The 18163-nt window shown below is 39.9% G+C and overlaps 1 protein-coding gene across 8 annotated transcripts in view; it reads left to right on the forward strand.

The window, feature by feature from the left end:
* Positions 1 to 18163, forward strand: part of ATAD2B (ATPase family AAA domain containing 2B) — a 187176-nt gene that overhangs the window by 62821 nt on the left and 106192 nt on the right. For all 8 annotated transcript variants that reach the window (XM_055253338.2, XM_063623899.1, XM_055253339.2 and 5 more), the window contains 3 exons: positions 2320 to 2435; positions 3679 to 3853; positions 10342 to 10430. In XM_055253338.2, coding sequence (XP_055109313.1) covers positions 2320 to 2435; positions 3679 to 3853; positions 10342 to 10430 — 380 coding nt within the window. The remainder of the gene's footprint in view (positions 1 to 2319; positions 2436 to 3678; positions 3854 to 10341; positions 10431 to 18163) is intronic.

Here is an 18163-nt window from a genome sequence, read left to right on the forward strand (position 1 = left end):
GGCTTGATTCTCTGAGTAGGGAACATAAGAAGAGGAATAAATGTTTGAGGCAGGAAGATGATTTAATTAGTTGTATTTAACTAATACCTGTTTAGGTATCTGAGGTATACTACAAGTGGAAGCACCTTGTAGGTAATTGGTTATTTAGGTTTGGCATTAAGGAGAAATACCTGGACTAGAAATTCAGATACGGGTCATCAATATAAAGAGCAGTGGGGTCACTTTGGAAAATGGATGATCGATCACAGCCGGGGAAGATATGTAGCACAAAAACAGACACAAGACTTGGAGGACGTGGTAGATTCTTTCTCATTGTTAGTAGTATCTTATTTTGGGGGATATTTTGGAATAAGGTTACTGCATAACCAAGAATTTATTTGATACATTTTTTCTTTGTTTCCAAAAATCTCTCTATACAATGTAATTTAAGTGATTTCCATAGAGAGATTTAAAATAAGTTATCAAATAGAATTGCATATATACTTGAAGATGAAATTTTAACTGTCTCTAATCTGAAGTCATAGAGGAAAATGCTTATCTTACTTTATTAATGGGGCCCTAAGAAAATATTAGAGTATTGCATATGACCAGAATCCCATTTCTAATAGCGCATCTTCTCAGAAGACCTTACCTAATGATCTTTGCTTATTTGGCTTACCAGCACTTTACTCTTTTGAATCTAGTTAATTTCTTTTTTGTCTTTTAAGAATTTTTTTCATTTTTATTTTCCTTTCATTTATTTTCATCTGTCCATTTACAGATGAATCTAGTAAATTTTAGATGTCTCTGCCAAAGTAGACTAAATTCTTTTTCTCTTTTTTTTGTTTTTGAGACGGAGTTTCACTCTTGTTGCCCAGGCTGAAGTACAATGGCGCAATCTCAGCTAACCGCAACCTCCGCCTCCCAAGTTCAAGCGATTCTCCTGCCTCAGCCTCCCGAGTAGCTGGGATTACAAGCATGTGCCACCATGCCCAGCTAATTTTGTATTTTTTTAGTAGAGATGGGGTTTCTCCATGTTGGTCAAGCTGGTCTCGAACTCCCAAGGTGATCTGCCCGCCTTGGCCTCCCAAAATGCTAGGATTACAGGCATGAGCCAGCGTGCCAGGCCACTTATTTCTTTAAAATTTGATACCAAATACAAGAAAATTTAGCTTCTCTTAGAATGTTTCTGTTATTTAACTTGTTTTTATTTTTCTGTTAATAGTTTACTTTCACTTTTTCTATCATAGTAATACTTTCATTGTAAAACATTTTCAAGTACCATAACAGAATGAAGAAGCAGGGAAGAGGCAGTCACAGTTAACATTTTGGGCAAAATTTTCTTCAAGCATTTTTTGTCTGTACACTTTTTTTCTTACAAAGCCTTCTAGCTATTTAAACTGTTATGGGTGGGAGGAACAATCTTTGCTGCTTCTTGTGATAGATTAGTGTTTCTAAAATCATTTTTTCATCATTGTCCCATAAAGAAAAGTAAATTTCTCTCTGACTAGAGAAATTAAATATTAAAGAATAAGATTTTGTCAGGTAACATTGACCTTGGAAGGTCTACAGACTATTGTAAATAGCTAAGATTTTTTCTTGCCCTACCCCTGAACCAATTTTTGCCCGTGAGGACAATATTGCCCCCTTCTGAGAATACATGTACAAAATAATTATATATTTTTAAAGCCATTTAAACTTTTTTTTTTTTTTTTTTTTTTTTTTTTTTTTTTTGAGGTGCAGTTTCGCTCTCGTTGCCCAGGCTGTAGTGCAATGGTGTGATCTCGGCTCACTGCAACCTCCACCTCCCAGGATCAAGCTATTCTCCTGCCTCAGCCTCCCAAGTAGCTGGGATTACAGGCGTGCACCACCATGCCCAGCTAACTTTTGTATTTTTAGTAGAGACGGGGTTTCACCATGTTGGTCAGTCTGGTCTCGAACTCCTGAGCTCAGGTGATCCGCCCACCTTGGGCTTCCAAAGTGCTGGGATTACAAGTGTGAGCCACTGTGCCAGGCCCATTAAAACTTGGCATAATATAAAAATTATATGTGTTAGTATAATATAAAAATCTCCTATAGATACCTATTAAAGTTTTAGGTTGGGGATTAATCCTGGTTCTGAGTTACTAGATTAAATAATGGTAGCTTAATTTGCCTGAACTGAAATGTAAACTTGGATTTTATTGTTGGCCTTATTTTTCTACACTTATTTGTAGTTATGTTCAAAAGCTTCTGCTAAAGGCATGTTATTTCTGAATCGTAAGACTCTTTTATAAATTTTAAAAATTCTATAAAACATATAAAATTGTTTTATATCAAATTTTTCCCCTTCTTTCCAAGGTACGGTTTGATAGCATAGGTGGATTGAGCCATCATATTCATGCACTAAAGGAAATGGTAGTATTCCCACTTTTATATCCAGAAATTTTTGAAAAGTTTAAAATTCAGCCTCCAAGGTAAGCAATGTCATAGATGTTTATTATTGTTATTACTGTTACTTTCTCAAATGTTATTTGAGTAAATTACTATAAATATAAATATTTGATATATATTTATTTGATGTGTCCTAGCAATGACAGTTAGAAATGAAATGTTATTGTTTAGGGTCCAGAGGCCATGGAACTAAGTATGTTCTTGAAGTTTACATCTCAGGATTTAAGTCAGGCACTCGATAAGATTCTTTCTGTGGGCCCTAAATACACAACCAGATTGCCCAGATGGGTTTTTCTGAATTTGGCTCCCAATGCATTGAGTTTGATGCTATATGTTATTTACTCTTGGAAGCACAGTTTTATTGATGTGTTTCTTTGACTTGATGATGGAGTATTTTTGAAATAGAGTGAGCTTGATAACTTATTTGTAGGAACAGATTGTGCCTGAATATGAGGTGGATAGCTGGGGAACTATTGGAAAAGGCTGAGAAATTATGTTAAAGAAGATTGGGCAGAATAGAATATTTTGGCTGGGCACGGTGGCTCAAGCCTGTAATCCCAGTACTTTGGGATGCTGAGGTGGGTGGATCACCTGAGGTCAGGAATTCGAGACCAGCTTGGCCAACATGGTGAAACCTCGTCTCTACTGAAAATACAAAAATTAGCTAGGGGTGTTGTCGTGCATCTGTAATCCCAGCTACTCGGAAAGCTGAGGCATGAGAATCACTTGAACCCAGGAAGCAGAGGTTGTGGTGAGCCGAGATTGCGCCTGGGTGACAGTGAGATTCCGTCTCAAAAAAAAAAAAAAAAAAAGAATATTCTGAAGATACACATATAGGCTGTTAGATTTAAACTGATAAATGTCTGTTTTCTTTAAGGAGGCACTTTTTATTCAGATTTTGTTCTAATTTATTTTTCACGTTGTTAAGGATATGGAAAATCTTATTAAAGAGTCATTTAAATCTATATCATTCCTTTTGAGTATTTCTACATTATTCTAAAGATGTGAAATTTCTGGGTCACTGGGAAACATTTAAAATTTCTATATATCTTGCCAAATTACTCTGTACTTTATTTCTTGTCTGCCAAAGCTTGGTGATTTAAGGACTTAGCAAAGTAAAACTTTTGTCTATATACTGGAAAAAGCTTTATCAATGTCTAATAATTATACTTCAATACAAAATTGAAGGGAGGGACATTTTTTAAAATTGGTTATCAGCAGTGACGATAATATAATTTACACTTCTTGATTTTTTTATTCTTCCAGGGGCTGTTTGTTTTATGGCCCTCCTGGCACAGGTAAAACCTTGGTTGCCAGAGCATTAGCTAATGAATGCAGCCAAGGAGACAAAAAAGTGGCTTTTTTTATGCGAAAAGGAGCAGATTGTTTGAGCAAGTGGGTTGGTGAATCTGAAAGGCAACTTAGGCTTCTTTTTGATCAGGTAAGAGAAATCATCTAATTCAAGAGTCTTTTCTGTTGTGTTCTGTTCTTTTCTTTCTTTGTTTTTTTTGAGACAGGGCCTCTCTCTGTTACCCGGGCTGGACTGAGTGCAATAGCGTGATCTCGTCTCACTACAGTCTTGACATCCAGGGCTCTAGCAATTCTCCTGCATCAGTCCCTGCCCCAGTAGCCTCAACTACAGGTGTAAATCACCACGCCCGGCTGATTTTTGTATTTTTTATAGAGGTGGGATTTCACCACGTTGGCCAGGCTGGTCTCGAACTCCTGGGCTCAAGCAATCCGCCTGCTGAGAGTATTTTCTTTAGACTATTTAATACATTTAATCTACAAATACAAACTGTTAATGAGGAAGCATATTTTCCATCCAATATGTTATATTCAGGATCAGTCATCTGTGATTGTATGCCTTAGAGGTATTTAATGGCAGTTTCACTAGTACTTTTGAATATCTATGATGGCTCATAAAACATTTATTGAGGTGGGTGCGAGGTATATAATACCATCTTAGGCGCTTTAGACAACACAGGATATAACATATATATTACTAGATTATAATCCAATTGGGGAACTACAACAGGCATAAAAACTTAAGTATCTGTGCAAGAAATGTTACAAAGCAGTGTGTTATTTTCATGAGTTGTAAGTTTGGTACTAGAAGAATTCAGACATGAGTGAATGCTTTTAAAAGGCAGAGCGGAGTGAATAAATATCGTGGACTATGTCTACTATTTATTTGTAACAAAAACTTTAAAGATGTTTTTTTTTTTTTTTTTTTTTTTTTGGAGATGGAGTCTGGCTCTGTCGCCCAGGCTGGAGTGCAGTGGCTCGATGTCTGCTCACTGCAAGCTCCGCCTCCCGGGTTCACGCCATTCTCCTGCCTCAGCCTCCCGAATAGCTGGGACTACAGGCGCCCGCCACCGCGCCCGGCTAATTTTTTTGTGTTTTTAGTAGAGACAGGGTTTCACTGTGTTAGCCAGGATGGTCTCGATCTCCTGACCTCGTGATCCGCCCGCCTCGGCCTTCCAAAGTGCTGGGATTACAGGCGTGAGCCACCGCGCCCGGCCTAAAGATGTTATTTCCTATACGTTTTAAGAATTATTCCAGCTGGGCACAGTGGCTCACGCCTGTAATCTCGATGTTTTAAGAGGCCAAGGCAGATGGATTGCATGAGCCCCAGAGTTCAAGGCTGCAGTGAGTGATTATGACACCACTGTACTACAGTCTGGGCAATAGAGTGAGACTCTGTCTCTCAAAAAAAAAAAAAAAAAATTAAAAATCAGTCCAAATATAAATTTACTTTTAATTGTTTGAGTTAGTGAAGGATGCCATTCATATTTGGCAATGCAGCATATATTTGATGTCTGAGGAAATTCATATGAAATAAAAAATAACTTCAAGCTTTGAGCACCTATTACTAAGATGGTGTGTATGAAAGTCCTTTGTAATTGGTAAAGTACCTCACAATTTTTTTTTTGAAAGGGTCACGCTCTGTCACCCAGGCTGGGGTGCAGTGATGTGATTATAGTTCACTGCAATCTCAAACTCCTGGGCTCAAGTGGTCTTCTGGCCTTGGCCTCTCTAGGTAGAACTACAGGTGTGCACTGCCACACTTGCCTAATTTTCAACTTTTTGGAAAGACAGGGTCTCAAGGTGTTGCCTAGGCTGGTCTTGAAGTCCTGGCCTTAAGCTATCCTCCCACCTTGGCCTCCCGAAGTGTTGGGATTATAGGCATGAGCCTCTGTGTCTGGCCCAATACTATTTTAAAATTATTAATAGTATCAAAAACTGCTAGGTAATGGATTTAGAAAAAGGAGTAGGTAAGATTTTTACCTTGAAGGTGTCCAGCGTCTAATGGCGAGTCAAACATGCAGTCTGAATGCTTCAAGATAATTCATTAATAATTAAACAATAAAAATATAAACATTTATAGATGAATGTTTGGCATTGCTGGCATATTATACAATGATTTAAAAATTTTAAAGTTATACTTTTTAGCCATTTCATACTGGGGCTAGGGATGCCTCTTGGTTTTATTTAAAGCCATAGCATAAATCATGCTATTCCTTTTGTCTAAATTTACTTTATTTCTGTTTCATAGTTTTGTTGGTGGGTAGGAATAGTTGAAATGTTTGCTTTATTTTTTAAGAAAATTGCTGGTAATCCTGATTTTTTTTTTTTTAAATGAAAGATTCTGCATTCGTAAGTTAAGGATATGGTCTATGCACTAAACGAAATGAAGGCACTACAGTGTATTGGCTAAGAGAGTGGCCTTCTGTGTCAGAAAAATGTTTGTGTCTATCTTTACCATTGAATATAACATTAAGTAAATCAAAACATTTAATCTTTAGTAGCCTCTTTTGTGCAATGGTAGAAAGAATACCTATCTTACTAGACTATTACGAGATTTCACTGAGAAGACACAAAATATTTATCACAGTGACTGGCACGTAATATGCCCTACCTCCTTTTTGCAATTCTGTGAAGGTGTAGCTATAAAAAAAAAAAAAAAAAAAAGGAAAAGAAAAACAACAACAGCTGTTTGTTTCATGTATGTAAAAATAATGATCAGTACTCCCAAAGCACGGGGATTACAGGTGTGAGCCACTGCACTGGGCCATAATTCCAGTTTTTTAAACCTTTTTTCCCCAAAACCCCCATCTTGTGGTTGAATTTTTTTTTTTTTTTTTTTTTTTTTTTTTTTTTTTTTGAGACGGAGTTTCGCTCTTGTCGCCTGGGCTGGAGTGCAATGGCGTGATCTTGGCTCACTGCAACCTCCACCTCCTGGGTTCAAGTGATTCTCCTGCCTTAGCCTCCCAAGTAGCTGGGAATATAGGCACCTGCCACCACACCGAGTTAATTTTTGTATTTTTAGTACAGACAGGGTTTCACCATGTTTCCAGGCTAGTCTGGAGCTCCTGACCTCAGGTGATGCACCTGCCTTGGCTTCCCAAAGTGCTGGGATTACAGGCGTGAGCTCCCATGCCCAGCCTGAATTGTCTTTCATTTCAAATTATTAGGAAACATTAAAGTTTAGTGCATATCAGTCAGGAGAAATGGAAAATTCATATCTCTTCCTTAGTAAACTGACCTTCCTGTGAACTGAGAGTTTCCTTTAATTTTGAAACATAAGCCACATAAATTTGAGTAAATTATATGATAAAATCTTCTCATTTGTTATCTAATATTCATTCATCTTAAATCAAATTCTTTCTAGATCTAATACTTAAGTGAGAAAAATGACACTGCAAATGTACCAGATGAAAACATGGGAGAATTTTGTTTATAATCTCAGAGTAGAGAGGTCTAACTATGTAAGGAAAGATCTAGCACATAAAAGAAATTTTTAGATTCTGCATGGCAACAAAATACCTATTTTTGTTTTGTGCTGTTAGAACAGAAGATCACAGACTGTGTAATTTAGAGTGAACAGAAATTTATTGACTCATAGTTCTGGAGACGAGGAAGTCCAAAATCAAGGCGTCTGGTCAGTGCCTAATTGCTGTGTCATAACATGACAGAAGACAGCATCACGTAGCAGAAGGGCAAAGAGAGAGACAGAATGCACAAGATGGGGGCGAACCCACTCTCACAATAATCTACTCCTTAGATGTCAGCCACATTAGTCCGTTTATGAGGGTGGAGGCCTCAAGACCTACACACTTTTTAAAGGTCCCACCTCCCAATATCTGTCACAATGGCAATTAAATTTCTTTCTTTAGACCGAGTCTCGCTCTATCACCCAGGCTGGAGTGCAGTGGCACAATCTCGGCTCACTGCACCTTCTGCCTCCCGGGTTCAAGCAATTCTCATGCCTCAGCCTCCCGAGTAGCTGGGATTACAGGCGCCCCCTGCCACGCGTGGCTAATTTTTGTGTTTTTAGTAGAGACGGGGTTTCACCGTGTTGACTAGGCTGGTCTTGAACTTCTGACCTCAAGTGATCCGCCTGTCCCAACCTCCCAAAGTGCTGGGATTATAGGCATGAGCCACCAAGCCCGGTTGACAATTAAATTTCAACCTGAGTTTTGGAGGGGACAAACTCAAACCATAGCAATACTAATTCAAAAGATAAATGATACTCTTTGCAGAAAAATATTTGCATTTCCTTTTACAGACAGAGCATTCACATTTAAAGTAAATAAATAAGCCTGGGCAACATGGTGAAACCCTGCCTCTATAAAAATACAAAGATTAGCCAAGTGTGTTGGCATGGACCTGTAGTCCTAGCTACTTAGGAGGCTGAGGCGGGAGAATTGATTGAGCTGGTGGGTGGAGGCTGAGGTGAGCTGTGATTACGTCACTGCACTCCAGCCTGGGTGAGAGAGTGAGACTCTGTCTCAAAAATTAAAAATAAATAAATAAATTAATAAATAGCTTCTAGAACTCACTAAGCAAAAGACTAGTGATCTTGTGAAGTAATGGGCAGCATAGGAAAAGCAATATAAATGACTTTTACGGATATATAATGTATTCATCTTTACTTATAAATAAGAATTGAAAATAAAATGAGATAACATTCTTTATCCTAAAAAATTAGCAAAGGTCAATAAGTTTGATAATACATGGCTGGTGAGCACCCTTAAATATTGCTGGTTAGAGGGTAAAATGGTACTTCAGTGGATGGCAGTTTGCAAATATCTAACTAGATTAGAAATGACACATGCCTTTTGAGCCAGTAGTTCTACTTTTAGGATTTATTATATTATTATGTTTATACTCATATGAAATGATATTTATTTACTATTATTTGTTACAATATTGTTGCTAATAGGAAAATATTGAAAACAGCCTAAGTATCCATAAGAAGGGGACAGGTTTAACTATGGCACATCCATATGGTGGGACATCATGTAGCTGTTGAAAAAGAATGAGGCAGGCTGGACACAGTATCTCAGACGTGTAATCCCAGCACATTGTCAGGCTGAGGTGGAAGGGTCACTTGAGCCCAAGAGTTTGAGACCATCCTGGGCAACATAGCGAGAACCCATCTCTCCAAATACTTAAAAATTAGCTGGGCGTGTTGGTCCCTGCCTGTAGTCTCAGGTACTCTGGAGGCTGAAGCAAGAGGATTGTTTGCATTTGAGGTTGTAGTGAGCTGTGATCATGCCACTGCACTCAAGCCTGGGTGACAGAGTAAGACCCTGTCTGAAGAAAAAAAAAAAAAAATAAAGAATGAGACAGGTCTTTATGTACTTATACGGAAATTACTTAACAACATACATTTTTTTTTTTTTTTTTTTTTTTTTTTGAGACGGAGTCTCGCTCTTGCCCAGACTGGAGTGCAGTGGTGCAATCTCGGCTCACTGCAAGCTCTGCCTTCTGGGTTCACGCCGTTCTTCTGCCTCAGCCTTCCGAGTAGCTGGGACTACAGGCGCCCGCCACCAGGCTGGCTAATTTTTTGTATTTTTAGTAGAGATGGGGTTTCACCGTGTTAGCCAGGATGGTCTCGATCTCCTGACCTCGTGATCCGCCCGTCTCGGCCCCCCAAAGTGCTGCGATTACAGGCATGAGCCACTGCGCCCGGCCCATACATTGTTATATAAAAAGAATATGTAGGCTGAGTGCGGTGGCTCACGCCTGTAATCCCAGCACGTTGGGAGGCCAAGGTGGGTGGATCACCTGAGGTGAGGAGTTTGAGAACAGCCTGGCCAAAATGATGAAACCCCATCTCTACTAAAAATACAAAAATTAGCTAGGTATGGTGGTGCATGCCTGTAATCCCGGCTACTCGGGAGGCTGAGGCAGGAGAATCACTTGAACCCGGGAGGCAGAGGTTGCAGTGAACCAAGATTGCACCACTGTACTCCAGCCTGGGCGACAGAGCAAGACTCTGTCACAAAAAATAAATAAATAAATAAATAAATAAAACCTAAAATAAATGAATAAAAAATGTGTATAGTGTGCTATCATGCATGTTTAAAAAATACACTCTGGTGGCCAGGTGTGGTGGCTCACGCCTGTAATCCCAGCACTTTGGGAGGCTGAGGTGGGCAGATCACGAGGTCAGGAGATCGAGACCATCCTGGCTAACATGGTGAAACCCTGTCTCTACTAAAAAATACAACAAAAATTAGCCAGGTGTGGTGGTGGGCGCCTGTAGTCCCAGCTACTCAGGAGGCTGAGGCAGGAGAATGGCATGAATCCGGGAGACGGAGCTCGTAGTGAGCCGAGATCGCGCCACTGCACTTCAGCCTGGGCGACAGAGCGAGACTCCGTCTCAAAAAAAACAAAAAAATACACTTTGGTTTGTATATAAGTATGTATCGAAGAATAAACAAACTGGAAACAGTAGTTGGTTACTGGAGGAGACGTGGTTGTTGGAGACTGGGTGGTAAGATTTCCTCTTTGCTGTATACTCCTTCATACCTGCTGCATGTTGTACCATTTGCTTTTATTACCTATTAAGAAAGTATAATAAATTTTAAAAATGAAAACAGATACTATAAATATTATTTGTTTTCTTTTTACTAGGCATATTTGATGAGACCTTCTATAATATTTTTTGATGAAATAGATGGATTAGCTCCAGTTCGCTCTAGCAGACAAGATCAGATCCACAGGTAATTTTTCCTTATCTGATTATCTTGATTTCTTTTTTACACATTGACTTGGTAGTTAGCCTTAGCCCTTAGCTAAGTGCTGTGAGGCTTACAAAGACATTTAAAACAATCTGTGTCTGTGAGGACTACTTCTTTCTCTTAGTACAGGGGTCAGCACACCACAGCCTGTGAGCCAAATCCAGGCCTGTGTGTGTTTTTGTAAATGAAGTTATATTGGAATACAACCATGTTCATTCCTTAAGCATTGCATGTGGTTTCTTATGTGCTTCAAGAGTAGAGTTGAGCAGCTGTGATAGACCGAATGCGTTGCAAAGTTTAAAACATTTACTATGTGGGCTTTTAATTTTTTTTTTTTAATTTATTTTAGAGATGAGGTCTTGCTCTCTTGCCTAGGCTGGTTTTCAACTCCTGGCCTCAAACCATCCTCCCCAATCAGCCTCCCAAAGTGCTGAGATTACAGGCGTGAGCCACTGTGTCCAGCCTATCTGACCTTTTACAGAAAAAGTTTTCTCATCCTAATTTAGCATAATTTTTTGGTTTTTTTTTTAGAGACAGAGTCTCACCCTGTCACCTAGGCTGGAGTGCAGTGGTGTAATCGCGGCTCACTGCAACCTCCACCTCCTCGGTTCAAGTGATTCTTATGCCTCAGCCTCCCAAGTAGCTGGGATTACAGGCATGTGCTGCCATGCCTGGCTAATTTTTGTATTTTTCGTGGAGATGGGGTTTCGCCATATTGGCCAGGCTGGTCTTGAACTCCTGGCCTTAAGTGATCTGCCTGCCTCCGCCTCCCAAAGTGCTGGGATTACATGCTTGAGCCACTGTGCATGGCAGTAGCATAATACTTTGAAATTTCTCCATGTCATGTATTTTTTTTTTTTTTTTTGAGACGGAGTCTCCCTTTGTCACCTAGGCTGAAGTGCAGTGGGTCAATCTCTGCTCACTGCAACCTCTGCCTCCTGGGCTCAAGTGATTCTCCTGCCTCAGCCTACTGAGTAGCTGGAACTATAGGCACCCACCACCACGCCCGGCTAATTTTTGTATTTTTAGTAGAGATGGGGTTTCACCATGTTGGCCAGGCTGGTCTTGAACTCCTGACCTCAAATGATCCGCCCGCCTCAGCCTCCCAAAGTGCTGGGATTATAGGTGTGAGCTACTGTGTCTGGCCTCGATGTCATGTATGCTAATATTTTATTCTTTTTTCACTCCTCAGTAGTATTCCTTAATGTATATGTGTGTGTGTATACTGCTATTTATTTTTCAATCTACCATCTGATGGGAGATTTGTTTTGCATCTATTTTTAGCTATTATGATAATGCTACTACAGGTTGAGCATCCCAAATCCAAAAATCTAAAATCTGAAATGTTCCAACATTTGAAACTTTTTGAATTTTCATATGGCACTCGAAGGAAATGCTCATCAAAGCTTTTTCAGTTTTGGATTTTGGGATTCAGGAAGCTCCACTGGTAAATATAATAATGCAAATATTCCAAAATCTGAAAAATATCCCAAATTTAAAATAATTCTGGTCTGAAGCATTTTTTTTTTTTTTTTTTTTTTTTTTGAGACGGAGTCTCACTCTGTCGCCCAGGCTGGAGTGCAGTGGTGGGATCTTGGCTCACTACAACCTTTGCCTCCCGGGTTCAAGCAGTTTTCCTGCCTCAGCCTCCCAAGTAGCTGGGATTACAGGCATGCGCCACCACACCTGGGTATTTTTTTTTATTTTTAGTAGAGACTGGGTTTCACCCTATTGGCCAGGCTGGTCACGAACTCCTGATGTTGTGATCCACCCGCCTCAGGCTCTCAAAGTGCTGGAATTACAGGCATGAGCCACCATGCCCGGCCAGTCCGAAGCATTTTTAAGAGACTGGGTCTCATTCTCTTACTTAGGCTGGAGTGCAATGGTGTGATCATAGCTCACTGTAACCTCAAACTTCTAGGCCCAAGTGATCCTACTGCCTCAGCCTCCTGAGTAGCTAGAACTACAGGCATGCACTTCCCCACCTGGCTAATTTTTATATTTTTTGTAGAGACGGAGTCTCGCTATGTTTCCCTGATTGGTTTCTGACACCTAGTCTCAAGCGAGCCCTCCATCTTGGCCTCTCAGAGCGTCTCTACAAGTTTTTGTGTGGACATGTTTTCTTTTCTGTTGGGTAAATCCCTGAGAGAGGAATTTCTGGAGCCTATGGTAAATGTGTGTTTAAGTTTCTAAGGTAACACTGTACTGTTTTCCAAAGTGGTTTTACCATTTTTATTTTCCTATAACATATGATAATTTGAGTTGTTCCTCATCCTTGCCAACAATTGGTGGTGTTAACTGTCTAACTTTAGCTGTCCTGGTGGGTGTATAGTAATGGATTTAATTTGCATTAATAGTAATACAAATAATATTAAGCTTTAATATTAATACAGTAATATTGAGCATCTTTGTGTTTATTGCCCATTTATATATTTTCATTTGTGAAATGTCTGTTAAAATCTTTTGCCCCACTTTTTAAAATCAGAAATTAGATTGTGTATCTTGTTGTGTTGTAGTCCTTGTATTTTTTTTTTTTTTTTGAGAGAGAATCTTGCTCTGTTGCCCTGTTGGAGTGCAGTGGTGCGATCTCAGCTCACTGCAACCTCCACACCCCGTGTTGAAGTGATTCTCCTGGCTCAGCCTCTCGAGTAGCTGGGATTACAGGTGTGCGCCACCACACCCAGCTAATTTTATATTGTTAGTAGAGACAGGGTTTTGCCGTGTTGGCCAGACTGGTCTCGAACTCCTGACCTCAAGTGGTCTGCCCACCGTGGCCTCCCAAAGTGCTGGGATTACAGGCATGAGACAACACCCCTGGCCCAGTCTTTGTTTTGAATTTTTTTTCCAGTGTTCTGGCTTGTATCTTTGTTTGCTTAGTTAGGACTTTTGAAGAGTCAAGGATTTTAATTTTGATAAAGCCACCATATAGATTTAAAAAATGTATCTGTGCCTTTTGTGTTCTGCTTGAGAAAAGTTGCCTAAATAAGTGTGGCAATAATTTTCTTGGATGTTTTCTTTGAAAATATTAGTAGCGTTAGCTTTTTTTTTTTTTTGAGATAAAGTCTCGCTCTTGTGCCCCAGGCTGGAGTGCGATGGCACAATCTTGGCTTACTGCAACCTCCGCCTCCCAGGTTCAAGCAATACTCCTGCCTCGGCCCCCCGAGTAGCTGGGATTACAGGGACCTGCCACCATGCCCGGCTAAGTTTTGTATTTTTGGTAGAAATGGGGTTTCACCATATTGGCCAGGCTGGTCTAGAACTCCTGACCTCAAGTGATCCACCCACCTTGGCCTCCCAAAGTGCTGGGCTTACAGGCATGAGCCACCATTCCCAGCCAGTGTTAGCTCTTAATATTTAAGTCAATGATTCATTTTAAGTTAATGTTTGTGTATCAGTAAGAGGTGAGGGTTTGAGTTAATTTTTGTAGATAGTTTAAGGTATGGACTGAAATTTATTTTTTTTAATGCAGGTATTCTTTTTTTTTTCTTTGAGACGGAGTGTCACTCTGTTGTCCAGGCTGGAGTGCAGTCGTGCGATCTCAGCTCACTTGCCTCCACCTCCCAGGTTCAAGCGATTCTTGTGCCTCAGCCTCCTGAGTAGCTGGGATTACAGGTGTGTGCTACCACGCCTGGCGAATTTTTGTATTTTTAGTAGAGATGATGTTTCACCATGTTGGCCAAGCTGGTCTCGAACTTCTGACCTCAGGTGATTCTCCTGCCTCGGCCTCCCAAAGTGCTGGTATTACAGGCATGAGCCACCATGCCCAGCATATTTTTTTATACAGATACTTATTTGTTCCAGAACCATATATTGAAGAGTTTACTTTGTTAAATTTCTTGGCACGTCTTTGACAAAAATTGACCATATAAATGTGTGTCTGTTCCTAGATTTGTTAGTTGATTCCATTGATCTACAGGTCTATCCTTATACCACACCACTGTCTTGATTAATGCAGCATTGTATTAGTTCGTTTTAGTGTAAGTCCTCCAAATTTGTTCTTTTTCAGAATTGTTGTAATCTATTATCTTTCCATATACATTTCTAAAGCTTCTTGTCAGTTTCTTTAGAAAAGACTGTTGGGATTTATTTGGGATTGCATTTAATCCTTCGATCTATTTGGGAAGAATTGCATCCTTATTCGTCTTTCAGTCTATGAACATGGTAATTCTGTTCATTTATTTAGGTATTCTTTAATTTCCTTTTCCTGTGTCTTATGGTTTTTAGCATAAGGATCTTAGGCATCTTTTGTTTAATGCATCCCTAAATACTTTATTGTTCATTCAATGTGAATGGAGTTTTAAAAGAAAATTTATTTTCTAATTGCTTACTGCTGGTTTATAAAAATACAGCTGAGTTTATAGACTTTGTATCCACAACCTTGCTAAATTCATTTGTTAGTTCTATTAGCTATTTTGTGGTTTCCTTACGGTTTTATACATATACCTTATCTGCAAATAAAGGTACTTTTACTTCTTCCTTTCCAATCTATGTCTTTTATTTCTTTTTCTTATTTCTTTGGCTAGAATTCACAATTAAATAATAATGGTGATAATGGAAATCTCACTGCCTGGTTTCTTCATTGGCTATAAAACATTGAGACTTTTACCGTTGAATGTGATTTTAACTAAGTTTTTCATAGGTGCCCTTTATTACATTGAGGGATTTCCACTATATTCCTAGTTTGCTGTGAGAGTTTATTTTACTGGGATAGAGTACCGAACTTTGTAACATATTTTTTTTTTCTGTCTCTCTTGAATTGATCATATGGCTTTTCTCCTGTATTCTATTAAGGTAGAGTATTATTTTGATTGAATTTTAGATTTTTGTTTGTTTGTTTGTTTTGGAGATGGAGTCTCGCTCTGTCACCCATGCTGGAGTGCAATGGCATGATCTCGGCTCACTGCAACCTCCACCTCCTGGATTCAAGTGATTCTCTTGCCTCAGCCTCCCGAGTACCTGGCGTTACAGGTGCCTGCCACCATGCTTGGCTGATTTTTGTGTTTTTATTTTTTTAATTTTAATTTTTAATTTTTTATTTTTTTGAGATGGAGTCTCGCTCTGTCGCCCAGGCTCGAGTGCAGTGGCGCAATCTCGGCTCACTGCAAGCTCCGCCTCCCGGGTTCACGCCATTCTCCTGCCTCAGCCTCTCCGAGTAGCTGGGACTACAGGCACCTGCCACCACGCCTGGCTAATTTTTTTGTATTTTTAGTAGAGACAGGGTTTCACCGTGGTCTCGATCTCCTGACCTCATGATCCGCCAGCCTCGGCCTCCCAAAGTGCTGGGATTACAAGTGTGAGCCACCGTGCCCGGCCGATTTTTGTGTTTTTACTAGAGACAGGGTTTCACCATGTTGGTCAGGCTTGTCTTGAACTCCTGACCTCAGGTGATCCACCTGCCTCGGCCTCCCAAAGTGCTAGGATTACAAGTGTGAGCCACTGCGCCTGGCCTGAATTTTAGATATTAAACTAACTTTGCATTCTTAGAATAAACCCCACTTGCTCATAATATATTGTCTTTCTAAAAAATTATTGGATTCAACTTGCTAATATAAAAAGTATTTTATTATCTGTATTAATGAGATTTTGATCTGTAATTACTCTTAAAATATCTGCATCTGGTTTTGGAATCAGTTTTTGATGTGTATTAGATGAGGTATACACTGGGTGTGATGATGCATGCCTGTAATCCCACCACTTTGAGAGGCTGAGGCAGCAGGATGTCTTGAGTCTAGGAGTGCAAGAGCAGCCTGGGCAACATAGTGAGACCCTGTCTCGTAAAAAAAAATAGATGAGATGGCATTCCCTCTTTCTCTGTTTTCTGAAGGTGTTAGTGTAAGTTTGATGTTATTCATTTCTTAAGTGTTTGAGAGAATTCACCAGTGAAAATACCTGGGCCTGGAGTTTTGTTTATGGAAAGGTTTTTGATAACAAGTTAAATTTCTTCAGTTGATACAGGGCTGTTCAAGTTTTCTATTTATTCTTAGGTCAGTTTTGGTAGTTTTGTAGTTTATCTTTAAAGGAATTTGTTCATTTCACCTAAGTCATGAAATTTACATACATTTTTTCCTACTGTTCTGTTATCTCCTTAATGCCTAAATAGTCTGCAGTAATATTCTTTTCATTCCTGATGGTGATAACCTGTGTTTTCTTTTTTTTTTTCTTGATCACTCTGGCTAGAGGGTTATCAATTTTATTGGTCCTTTCTCCCACAAAGAGACAGCTTCTGTTTTCATAGATTTTCCACTATTATTTTTGTTTCCAATTTTATACTACCTTTTTTCTTATGTTTTTAAAAATTAGTAGACTAAGGGGAATTTGTAGGCAGAGTATAAAAGATTTTTTAGGGCAGTGAAAATAGTCTGTGTTATACTGTAAGAGTGGATCCATGTCATTATATGTTTGTCCAAACCCATAGAATGTATATCATCAAGCGTGAACCTTAATGGAAACTGTGGACTTTGTAGATTGTGATGTGTCATTGTAGGTTCATCAGTTGGAATAAATGCACCACTCTGTTGGGGCATGGATATACATATGAAGGGGCAGGTGGGGGACGTATGAAAAGTCTCTGTATTTCCTTCTCAATTTGGCTGTTAACCTAAAACTGCTCTAACAAATGGTCTTAAAAATAGACTATTCATGACTGGGCACAGTGGCTCACACCAGTAGTCCCAGCACTTTGGGAGGCCAAGGACAGTGGATCTCTTGAGCTCAGCAGTTCGAGACCAGCCTGGGCAATGTGGCAAAACCCTGTCTCTACTAAAAGTACAAAAATTAGTTGGGTGTGGTGTGCCTCTGGTCCTAGCTACTTGGGAGGCTGACTTGAGAGGATCACTTGAGCCTGGGGAGGTCAAGGCTGCAGTGAGCCACCATCGTGCCACCGCACTACAGCCTAGGTGAGAGAGTGAGGCCCTGTCTCTGAAAACAAAAAATCTCTATAAACTGGGTAGCTTAGAAATAGCAGAACATTATTTGTCATATTTCTGGAGGCTGGGATGTCCAAGATCAGGGTGCTAGCAGATTTAGTGTTTGGTAAGGACCTGCTTTCTGGTTCTGATGACTTCTCTTGTGTCCTTAAATGGTAGAAAAGACCAGCTAGCTTTTTCAGGTCTCTGTCTTTTTTTTTTTTTTTTGAGACGGAGTCTTGCTCTGTCGCCCAGGCTGGAGTGCAGTGGTGCAATCTCGGCTCACTGCAAGCTCCGCCTCCCGAGTTCACGCCATTCTCTTGCCTCAGCCTCCCGAGTAGCTGGGACTACAGGCGCCTGCCACCACGCCTGGCTAATTTTTTTGTATTTTTTAGTAGAGACGGGGTTTCACTGTAGTCTCGATCTCCTGACCTTGTGATCCGCCCGCCTCAGCCTCCCAAAGTGCTGGGATTACAAGCGTGAGCCACCACGCCCGGTTCAGGTCTCCTTATGAAGGCAGGAATCCTCTTTATGAGGGTTTTGCCCTTGTGTCCTAATTACCTCCCAAAGGTTCCACCTCTTAACACTCTTAACACCTTAGCTCTTAACTCTTAATACCTCTTAACAACATTACATTGGTGATTAGGTTTCAATGTATGAATTTTAGGAGAATAGAAACAGTCCATTCATAGCAGGCAGTTTTAGGGTTTCAACAAATATGTAATGACACGTATCTGCTCTTACAGTATCATACAGAATATTTTCACTTCTCCCAAATCCTCTATTCATTCATCCCCCCTTCTCTTCTGC

This window comes from Symphalangus syndactylus, chromosome 18 (assembly GCF_028878055.3).
Source record: "Symphalangus syndactylus isolate Jambi chromosome 18, NHGRI_mSymSyn1-v2.1_pri, whole genome shotgun sequence".
NCBI classification, from domain to species: Eukaryota; Metazoa; Chordata; class Mammalia; order Primates; family Hylobatidae; genus Symphalangus; species Symphalangus syndactylus.